The following is an 11,753-nucleotide window of genomic DNA, read 5'->3' as shown; positions in this document are numbered from 1 at the left end:
ATTTGTGCCAAGCCTTTTATTGATTGTACATTATAAGAACTTGCATTAGCAAGGCATTTAGGGGAGTTATGTCACCACCTTCACCTAAGGCATTATGCATGCATTCCACTTTGTATGCCCAAGATCGCACGTCTATGGATGACCATTTGGTTGGGAGTGTATTTGAAGAGCATGTTGCTAAGATTTAATGGTTACTCACATATTAGTATTTGTAGGGAATTTTCAAACTATTTTAGCTCATTTGCAATAGAGTTGAGTCATAAACTTCTCTATGGAAATGAGTAGTGTATTTTTTTGAGTAGATTGGCTATTTTTATCTTGTTTTTCTAATACATTTGTCTTCTCCTGGTTCTAACATCACTGTCTATTGACCTATTATGTGATGGTTAGAAGTGTGGGATAAGCCACTCTCAATACATTTTGTTAGTGTAGTAAACCGCATTAACACTGATTAGAGACCAAACTGTAATCCTAAAAATTCATGGATTTGGAGTATTTTCAAGTCCACGAGTCATAGTTCTATCTATAATTTTGTCACCTAATCAAAGCACTCAATTTTAAAGTAGGATGGTGGAATTGTCCTTAATGAAACCCATACAGGCACTAAAACACCTAACTTTCAATGGAATTCAAAGGTATTATAGGAGTCTACATGGCAGAGTAACCATTATTTGTGATCACAACCCCATAGAGAATTAATTATCAGTCTCTCAAAGTAAAAAATTTCATAATTTCAAGACTAATGTGTGAATAAAGGATGACATAGAAGATATGAAATAAAAAGAAGAACTATAACAAGAAACAATCAAAACAACATGCCAAGCACTATCAATGACTAGGAAGAAGCTAGGCAAGTACCTTGCATTGTTATGAGGGCCTAAGAGCCATATCTCACTACTTCAAGAACTATACAAGGGGAAATATGACTATAAAAATTTCCAAAAAATAAGAGAGTCAAAATCTAAAAATGTAGATAGCCTAGACAAAACCCTAGTTTATGGTCCTACAAAGAAATGAATCAAAAGCATTACTAAAAGAATAAAGGGATTGGTTGGCTTAGTCATATAAAGAAATGAAAGTAATCTCCCTTGAAGCTGCAATACACACCATAACTATTCAGGAAGGGTGTCAAACCGAAGGTATGTGGGCCCTATAGGACAAATAAAAAGTGCATCATCATGGTGTAGGAGGAGCTGGAAAAAATCAAACACATCGGTTGGGTGCCTCCAATTATAATTATTATAAAAAATAACTTGAATTTACAAATATGTCTCAATATATCAATGCTACTACAATTAGAGATCACGAACCTACTACTAACAGGAATAGTTTTGGAATGAGTAGCCAGGAACCTTGGCCATCATGGCCCTCTCCATATCTAACTTGGGACTATCTGCCTAACTCGGTTTCACATATGGAGGCAATGGGATACTCACTGCCTTCCCCCCCTCCATGTTGAAACACTGCAATACTTTTGTAACATACTCCTTCTGTGAAAGCCAAAGGAGTTTCCTACTTTGGTCACGCATGATGCGTGTACTAAGAATATGACCTGAAGGTCCCAAATCCTTCATGTCAAAGGTCTCATGCAACTTGGTCTTTAATGCATCTAGCTCATAAGTGTTCTTGCTAGCAAATACCATATCATCCACAATAAAGTGCTAGGAGTATCATACATTATCCTTAGCCCTTTTAATGTAGGGGCAGTGATTAATTTCACTCCTTCTAAAACCTTGGGACCAAATGAAAGCATCAAACTTTTGATACCATTATCTAGGTGCTTGCTTAAGGCCATAGAGGCTCTTTTTTTGTTTGCAAACCAAATGCTCTTTGGCCCTTTCTTCAAAGCCTTCCGGTTGCACCATGTAAATTTCCTCGTGCAAATCCCCATGCAAGAATGCTGTCTTGACATCCATCTAGATAAGCTGCATATCCTGTACTGCCCTTAGTCCAAGTACTCATCTAAGTGTGGTCATCTTCACAACCGGAGAGAAGATCGAATAAAAAAGCTTTTTCTTGCTTGAGCCCTTTAGCAACCAAACAGGCCTTATACTTATGCACATCATCACCTGTGACCTTCATCTTGTAGACCCATTTACATGGCAATGCTTTCTTTCCATGTCGTAAAGAAACCAAGTCCCAAGTCTTATTCTTCATGAGTGAACTCATTTCTGATTGCATAGCATACTCCCACTTGCACTGATCCTTGCGCATCATAGACTCTCAATAGCAAAAAGGCTCCTTGCAAAAAGTAAGCACATAGTCTTCCCCTAGAAAAAATCTATCAGGACTCTTTAGATCTTCACATTGTCCAATCATAAGATGGGAATGATATGGAATGAAATGACTTATGACGATATGTGTTGATGTGAAAGGGTTAGTGCCAATGTTATGTGATGGATTTTCTCAAGAGGGTATAACTGGATAGAATTCCTTTAATAGTTCTTAAAGGCTATCAATTGTATTCTTACATAGGAATTTGGATACTCGATAATGAAGACATAGTAAAAAGAGGAAGAAAACAAAAACAGAGAGAGTTTATGCAAGCTAGGCTGTCCTTCTACCCACAAAGACTTCTTATGTAAAATACCTCTTGTGATTTTTGTAATTCATGCGTGTTGAGACATTGCAAGTTTATTTAATGTGGCATGCAGGGTATCGTCAATCTGAGGGAAGAATGATCTACTGAGACTTTCTAGTTTGGGAAGGATGATGATTACCATTTGGATTGAGACACTACTGCCGATGGACATTTGAGTTTTTGTTTTGTGGTGTTTTCCTTTTTATTTCATATCATTAGCATCAGATCCAATGGATGGACTTTATACTATTTATGTGTATCTCTTATTACATTTTGGTGTTGTTGTAAGCTCTAAGACATCATATAAGTGCTTCTCGGAGATACTATCCTCCTCTTTATGCTTTATCTTATGCTTTGGCAATGTATGGTATTATATGGTTTTCCCTGAATCTGATTGAACTTAAAATTTGATTAATCTAGTTTGATTTCCTTACCTCTCATATATGATGGTGTATTTAATCATAGCTTTAATTTGATGCTCTTTGATAGTTTGTTGCATCTGCCTACATTGGAGTAGCTTATTACAATAACGTGTTAAATAATCTTCTCTACCACCCACCTTAGTTATAATGAAAAGGATAGGATATAGCTATGGTGTGTGCACATGGTCCTTCCTTCATCAACGGATAGGTGTCTATGTTTGGCTGGATACAGTTTGGCAGTGTTGGTGTGCACCACCTACTCTTCTTCTTTTGGAGGATTCACCTTCTTGCCCTTTGCTTGCTCCTATTGCTGCACTCAACGCCCACTTCCTTTACTAACTCTTGGCTCTCATGGACTATTTCTGCTGCATCTTTCATGAACCGGAAGAAGGTAAAGCTTCAACCTTTACGTGCTCATGGCAATCTCTCAGGTGTGATGATGTGTATCTCTTGCCTCTTTATTTACATTGCTGGACTCACATATTGCTTGAAAGTTATATGGTGGTGTGCATTGCATGTTATTTACTTCTCACTTCAAGTAGTATGGCAACTACATAGTTCCGGTGACTCTTGGCTATACTTACGTAGGAAAATAGATATCCACTTTCAAACCGTCTTCTCGCTACTCTCTTTGTTATGTGGTTGAGCTATCTAGTAGACTAGAGGCTCGCAATGACTGATCCCCAAGTTTGTGATGTTTTTGTGTCAGTTACTTTGTCTCTTTGTGTGTGTATCCTATGGTGTTCTGGGCTATTGCTTGTTGTGGTCACTAACTCCTTATGGTAGACATTCGTTATTTCGGAGAAGCAACGTTACATACGGTGTGTTGTTGTTTTTACTGGACCTGCTTCCCGTGCCTACTTGCTGCTGGCAGCTGGGTTTCTCTACGGTTTTGAGGTTATGATTGCCTCCTCCTCAAATCAACACAACATCTTGGCCTGCTCACGGGTTGGCAGTTGGTCATTTTCTTGATTTTAATACTCTAGCACCTGCCTATGACACTTTCCCTCCGCACTAGCTCGAGTCATGCTCTCTTCTCTTGGGAGCCCTTGATGATCTGCAATCGTCCACAGCGCTATCCTTGTTAAGATGATCTTTAGCTCGTTTCACTAAGCTTACTACCTAGTGCAGCTTACCTAGAGGTTTCATAGGGTGCGCATTGGCTACCCGGTTGTTTTATGTTTGCACTAAACGGGACACCCCCCAGCACAAACCGCAGTAATACTTCCTTGTTTGTTTTTACATATAAGATAATCGACGTGCATGGACCTGTTCATTCTGCTTGCACCACATAGTTACTAATGGCTTTATTTTATGAGCATATTCCACTGAACGGGTTGTTTTTGATGGTCCCCTAGCATATTTCGTAAACCGGTTCCTTCTTAGTCACATCGCTAGCTTCGAGTCGATAGGCTTGTATATGATAATTAGGTAATGTCTTGGTGGTTACAATCATTTAGAGCAATTGAACGGCTCCCTGGCATATACAAAACTTACGGCAAGTCTGTCTCTTATAGGATTGGATGTAAACATTTTTAGCGTCACTTGTTGCATACTCCAGTCACCTCCATGAATGGTGGTAGTACAGGCATGAGAGTTTGTATATCAAACTACCATATGATTCCCATCTTTGATGCCCTTTGCATGTGGCCATGAAGTATCTTTTTGCCTAGTCATGCTGATGTTCTGCACCTAACCCCCTACTCGCGTACCACTCACGGCATGGATTTCACTGTAGCTGGTAATTCTAGCATTCTCTACTATGGGGATAATAATACGGCTTTTGTTGACTACTTATACTCTTTGCTACATGGTACAGTATGGGTTCATTAGTGCTGTAGTAAGAAGCTCGCAGCTGCATTGTTGATTTGGTCCTATTTAACCTAAGCTATAGATACGCATCACTACATAATTGGGCAGTGTGCAGTTTTCTCCTTATTTGGATTGTTTATTTTAGTTGTGGCTACTTTACCTTCGATGCTTGGCTATGAGGTGGAGGATAATTAGTTGATTGTCATTGGTCAACCATTCAATACTCACTAGGAACCAATTCTTGTCTCCCTACCCTTATGTAGTAGGCTTTTACATTCCCTTAAACTTTCTTTCACTTCTTGCATTTACTAAATTGTGTTCCAATGTTTAAATATTCTCGGTGCTTTAATAAATTTTGTGGCATTTACATCCCTTTGTTTTGAAGGCGGTGGAGAGGAGAGGAGAGGAGCCTCAAGAAGAGGACACGTGGAAGGCTTGAGAGGCTGACACGTGTTTCTTTGAAAATAAGGTAGAAGATAGAATAGATAGATAGAAGAGAAGAAGAGAAGAGAAGAGAGGAGATGATTGACACCCTTGAAAATCAATGTTTGAGACTTGGACACGTGGCTTAAAAGGGAAACTTCTGCCCGCCGTAATAAAAAAGGGAATACGCTCTACCTTGACGTTGACTTTGTACCATCATCACTACTAAAGTGACCGCCGTTCTCCAAAAAGGGCTGAATTCTGTGGGAGTTCCTATCTTCGCCACGCCTTGGAATTGGGAATGGGCGCAGCATTATCTTGTTGTGGCACCTGCTGCTGTGGGGCTTTCGCCTCAGCTGCCGGCAAACTAACTCAAAGGTCGGCTCGGATCGCGTACTGCGGATTATTCGCTCTCTCCTTATTTATTGCATGGATTCTTCGAGAATGCGGCGCACCTTTGATCAGAAGGATCCCTTGTAAGTTTCTCATGCGAAGTACGCGCAAAATTAAGTTTTGATTCCGTAAACTTCTCACATATGCTAGTTCACGTTTGGAGTCTGATATTCTCATCGACTTGATAAGTAGATTGGATCTTTACTGGTTCTCATGCCGAACAGCCATATGTCACTCTTGCAAAAAAGGGGAAAAAAGTAACACTCTTTCTCCTTCTAATCATCCTCGTTTTCTTTTGTGGTTTAACAGGGATAAATGGTTCTTCAACAACACGATCCAATGAATGGTTGGAATCTCAGGCTGTCCTGCGTGTGAGCCTTGGCACTTTCTTTTTCTTCACAATTTTTGCATTAATTATGATAAGAGTAAAGGACGAGAAGGATTGGCGAGATTCTTGGCATCATGGAGGATGGACTTTCAAGTTGATTGCCTGGTTCATATTGACTGTGTTGATGTTTTTCCTTCCAAATGGGGTCGTTTCAGTATACGGTAAGCTTACGACTCCATCGCTGTCTGCTTTTGTTCTATTACAGCTGCTGGAGAAGTTTGTTTGGTTAAGTTAGTAGATAAAACATGAGACTAGGAAATCATCTACCATTGCTGCTGTAAAGTTTCTGTCTCCTTGAACCTCTAAACTTTAACGAAGACACGTTATGGATGGTTAGGTGGGAACGTTCTGCCTTTGATCATCAGCATGAGGTATATACTTTCTGAGATTTGACATATTTATATAAATCCTCAGCCATTTTGCAATAGGCATGGACAACTCTCAAGCTAGGATTTATTGGCTCGTGTGAAGCTTGCCCCAAAATATGCACTTTCCTCTTTGCTCGAAGTTATGTTCAATGAACATACCTTACTTGTTCTTTTCTCATAGATCTTAAATTTCACCTGGGTCAGATTTGGCAAAAACCTGCAGCGCAGAATTGTGCTGAATGCAAACTTGCACAGTGCATTGGACACCTCCAGCTGCAAGTGAAGCGTAGGTGAAACCTGGCGCTGCAGAAGGGTGAACTGGTTGCTGACCCTGCATTGAATGTATTGCTGCTGCCCTCTAGAAATGTCCACTTCTGAGGTTGGCTCCTAGAATTCTCCAGATCTGGATTGAGATGCCAAACCCAAGAGGGCTGGCGTCACAACATGGGAGGGCCATTTCTGGCCTTGGAACCAGCAAAATCGCTGGATTTCAGGTGCATGGGAAGATGCTCAAAGAAAGGGGAGTAGATTTGAAAACATACAAAGAATAGAAAGGAAATAGTCAGGAGAAGCATGCACATTGAGGAGACGAGAACACTTTCAGAAGTCAGAGAGCGCCTGTCATTCTACATCAAAGACGTGTGAGTGCCCAGAGCATAGGCTTGGGTATGCATTGAAGGCCATCCAACATGAGGGGAGAGGATAGTCCATAAAGAAAGATGTCAGTAACACATTAAGGGATCTTTGTTGAGATACTGGAAGAGAGCTAGCAGCCTGCAGGTGAAATGTAATAGCAGTGGCGAAAGGGAACAAATGTCTATAACAGAAACGTACAAGAACATTGAGTTTTATCAACAGATTAAGAGAACGTGTCCTGGAGGCAAGCAGCATATACCAGCAGTTAAAAATTGACAACGTCAGCCAAAAGACCACAGAAGCTTGTTTGAAGGAGCATTGCAGGGTGGCGCAAATGCCAAACACGCTGTTGCTTCATTAGATGAAGCTTGGCAACCGCAGGAGCAGACATTCAAATGTCTGTTTTCATCAGGTAGAGGTGCAAATTTTGTCAACAGCTCAAAATTTTGTCAAGCACTGTGGCTTTGGCAGTGGAACAGGATAAGCCTGTGGACGAGTCAGCTCTGGTTCAAAGTTTGGTGGCTAGCAAGATAAGCGCGTCAATAAAAGACATACCATAGTCACCACAGTCCTTAGAATGACAGATCTTATTAGTAACAGCTGAGCCTAATAACAGGGTAAGGAAACCTACCACTGCATGAATAGCAAGAATGGCAGTTAAGAACCTTCGTGCTGGTTTTGCGATAATTCTTTCTATCTTAAGTGGTATGTTGCCCTATAAGCTAGATTTAGATGCTTGTCTGTGAGAGACTAAAATGAAATAGTTTAGCCTTCTCAACTTACAAGTAGTTATAGCTTGAATGAAGGGATTTTGGACTACAAGTAGTTGTAGCTTGAATGAAGGAATTTTGGACTACCTTTTGATTAGCCTTCTCCTTTATTGCTAGCCTTCGTCATTGCTGAGTCTGCCCTTCACCTCTGGAGTGACGACAGAAACTCAGTACGAAGACTTTGTATAAATGGATGCTCAAGTATGTGTGGGTGTGTGGATTTGTATGTGTGAGAGCATATGTTTTTACTATGGTCTACACCCACTGTTGGGCACTGATGACATCAGTGGGGATGTCATAGTAGGTAGTCCCTGCTATGCGTGATGGAGTTTATGGTTTTCAACCTTATGAGTGACTATCATGAGATTGAAACTGCACTATGTTGTGTTTTTAGAGGATGAGTTTGGGCATGTTCCTGGACTCATCTAGGTATATACCACTGCATGAATAGGGGGAGTTGCAGATAAAGGACCTGCAAGTGCCGTGCAACAAACACTTCTGCCAGGTCATTGACTGCACATTTTTTCATGCATGAACTGTGTACTACAAGGGATTTACCTAAAACTGCACTACAGGGCATTTAACTGCAACCACACTTCAAGGTAACCTAGAGCTCAGCCAAGTCAACGGTCATAGCAAAACCTACAAAGTCAAAGTCAAAGTCAACAGCAGTCAAATTCAAGTGTTTGTACCAGTCGAAGTCAAGCTTGAAAGTGATGAAAAGGCAAAGAGGCTGGAAAAGAATACATAGTACGGGACAAGAATGTCAGTTATACCTTTTATCTTATCAAACAACCTTTGCAAATCAACTGAAAATGTGAAGACATCAAAAGAAGCATGGGGCATGTTTGCCAGTATGTAGGAGGCAAAGAACACATGATGGTGTGTTAATATACATAAAATGGATTCACCAAGTTATTGGATGCAAATGATAGTAGCCATGCTTAGGTGCTTAGTGTCGGAGACACCAACAACTGGTCAGTACAACTGGTGGACCTAGAAAAGCATAAAAACTTTTTCAAGTGATAATAATGAACTCGGAGAAGGCTGTGAGAATATAAAGTACATCAATTCAGACAGGGAGACCCACTTGAATACACATTTTGGTTACGTCAAATAGAGGTCGAGATAAAGGCAGATGGAAAACCCAATCAATATAATCATTGCAAAGTCTTCTTGACTTTCAAGGGAAACAGAGGAGGTTATGAAATTAGAGGCAGGTCATTTCGAGGAAGATAAAAATGTGATTGAGGTCTGATGTCAATGCCTAATTTAGACATTGTTTGTAACTATGGCGAGAAGTAAGGGCATGACAAAACAATATGGTCAAAGTCCTCAGCATCCCAATACTACATGAAGGAAATTATAGGGGAACGAGGCATGGGGCCACCATGCAAATCAAATTGGATAGTTGAGTTCAAAAGACTATTGTCATCGCATTACTTATATTGAGGGTTCTGTGGATAAATCTTTGAAAATGATTTTTCGAAAACAAGCAAGAGCCTGGTCTGACAGAGCAAGTACATTTGACTCTTGGGAACAACTCAAAAAAGGGTGTGATGGCTCAAGGTACTATATCCCATTTGTTGATGACTGTCGTTCTTCATACGATCAGAGTGGTAGGATTCAGTGATGGTATATGGTGGATAGACCCTCATTCTTCGCTTGTCATGCGTTGGCTTCATGGTGGTTGTCCACTCCTGCACCTTCTATGGGACCTTGGAGAGTGGCATTGCATTGATGCAGCAGTTTCGTACATGAATCTATCCTTCTCCTTTAGCACTAGCCTTCGTCCTTCACAAAGTGGTGTCATCTTTGCTCCCAGAACATCCTGAGCAAACATTGTCCTTTGCTGTGCCCTTACTCTTGTCTTGTGAAACAAATGCTGTGTCTCTGGATTCGTCAAACTTCCTCTCTCGAGCTTTTTTGCGTGGAAGTAGGGGCACTAGCTCCTTGAAAGTAGCTGGTGCCAACTGCTGCCCTGCAATCATGGTTGTCACAAGACCTTTATAGCTCCTGGGGAGCATGCCTGGTATCCGAGCCAAATCTATTTGCTGACGAGCTGCTGAGGGATGACCCCTCACTACTTTCATCTTATTGATTCTGTACTGAGTGCCCCTCCTCCATATGCATGTTGTAGAGTTTCGTCTTGAGGTCAAGGATTCTTATTGCGTTGTTGATGTCGTACATGTCCTTTATAACTGTCCATTCTTGAAGCGCTGTGTCTACTAGATGAAATTTAGACAGGGTGATTCTCATTTCCAAAGGTGTTCTTAGCTTCCTACTCTAGATGCAATACCTGTCTCCACAGGCTCCTTGTATAGACTGGGCTTGGGAGATCATCACTAGTCTTACTGCAGGGCAGATTTGGAGATCCAGATGCACAGAAGCCTTACATGGGACCCAAATGTTGGCCTCCCAGTCACTCTCAATTATTTGTCAGGATATTTTACATACCCTCAAAGGCCAATCGAGTGCGAGCCTCCTTCAAGACAGTGGGATCATGATTTATTTTTACACATTCACCGACAGGACCTTCATGGCACTTCCACTCTCCAATTACGTGAAATTACGAAGCACCAAATCAATCCACGGATTCCCAAAAACATGCAGCATGAAATGGCTAATGATTCCAGGGAAAGGGGGAATTTCATGTTGACAAGGATGGGAGTAAAGGAAACGGTGAGCTGGCAGCTAACTGGTAAACTTGGGAGGGAACCTAAGCGCCCCACTACATTAGCCCTCTGAAAATTTTGCACTCTAGAACACTAAATCTCCAATCTAGAAAAGAAATTTCACCAAGCCTTTCTTCCAACTAGCTGGCATCTCTTGATTGTCCGACACATGATTAACCATATTCGACGATCAGCAATTCCATTACCATTGCAAAATGCGGATACCGTGTTTACAGTAATTTTTTACCCAGTACAAACAATAAAGTGAAAATGAAGCAAAAATGTAGGAACAACAGTATGTAAAGGTTAGGTGAAATCTCTATACTGTAGATAAAATTCCACCGTGAGACCATTCCCACCCTGACTTTTCCATTTCCCACAAGCTTGAATGGCATCTTTCAACTTGCTCTCCGTGAAAGGAAATTCAAGCTACATAGCCTGTTGTGGAGATAGAATTGGATTGACATGTTGAAGGAGTCCTGTCAAGCTGACATCACATTTCGTGATGGAGAATCGACCTGCCCAAAAGTTGAGCAAAATAAGAAACACATGCCTCAGCAAGTTGTGCTATGGAATACAGCCTTATTTGTTTTCTGAAGGATTTTGTATGAGGGATTTCTTAGGATTCTATCTTGTTTCATTGTGCTAAAAGAAGTAATTCTGGAATAACAAGATCATAATTAATTTGCACTGGAAAACATTTGGAGAGAGGAATATTTATCTTTAAAAAACCCCTATTATTTGCTGAATATAAATTACTTTTCTGCATATGAACAAAGTTTGAAAATTGGACCAATAAAAGAAATAAGCGATTCAAAAATCTTATTTGTTCTCACAAGCTACCTTATACTTTGACTTCCCATAATTCATGTTTGAAACATTCGACATTGGTTTGTGCAGGGGTGCTGTCGATATTTGGGTCTGGCTTGTTTTTGCTGGTCCAAGTGATTATCTTGCTGGACTTCACACATAACTGGAATTCAGCATGGGTTGCTAAAGATGAACAATTCTGGTATGAGAGCTCGTATGAAAGGATTTGAGAAAAATAGTATTGATATCCAAACCTATACATGTCTGAGTCATATCCTTTTAACTCTGTATATGCAGGTATGTTGCATTGCTAGTTTCATCTGTAGTATGTTATCTGGCAACCTTTGCACTATCAGGGCTTCTTTACTATTGGTTCAGCCCTTCTGGTGAAAATTGCTCTTTAAATCTATTCTTTATTACAATGACACTGATTCTTGCAGTTGGATTCTCAATAGTATCTCTCCATCCCAAGGTA

At 40.5% G+C, this 11,753-nt stretch overlaps 1 protein-coding gene across 1 annotated transcript in view; it reads left to right on the top strand.

The window, feature by feature from the left end:
- The first annotated feature begins 5,438 nt into the window (after positions 1-5,438).
- Positions 5,439-11,753, top strand: part of LOC147885220 (uncharacterized) — a 28,168-nt gene continuing 21,853 nt past the window's right edge. Inside the window, exons 1-4 of the mRNA XM_087397322.1 lie at positions 5,439-5,714; positions 5,941-6,180; positions 11,369-11,480; positions 11,576-11,750. Coding sequence (XP_087253448.1) covers positions 5,540-5,714; positions 5,941-6,180; positions 11,369-11,480; positions 11,576-11,750 — 702 coding nt within the window. The 5' untranslated portion in view covers positions 5,439-5,539. The remainder of the gene's footprint in view (positions 5,715-5,940; positions 6,181-11,368; positions 11,481-11,575; positions 11,751-11,753) is intronic.

The sequence above is a fragment of the Dipteris shenzhenensis genome, chromosome 26, assembly GCF_047967505.1.
Source record: "Dipteris shenzhenensis isolate YYH24624 ecotype China chromosome 26, Dip_SZ_1.0, whole genome shotgun sequence".
Taxonomy (NCBI): Eukaryota; Viridiplantae; Streptophyta; class Polypodiopsida; order Gleicheniales; family Dipteridaceae; genus Dipteris; species Dipteris shenzhenensis.
This window is presented reverse-complemented; position numbering and strand designations above follow the sequence as displayed.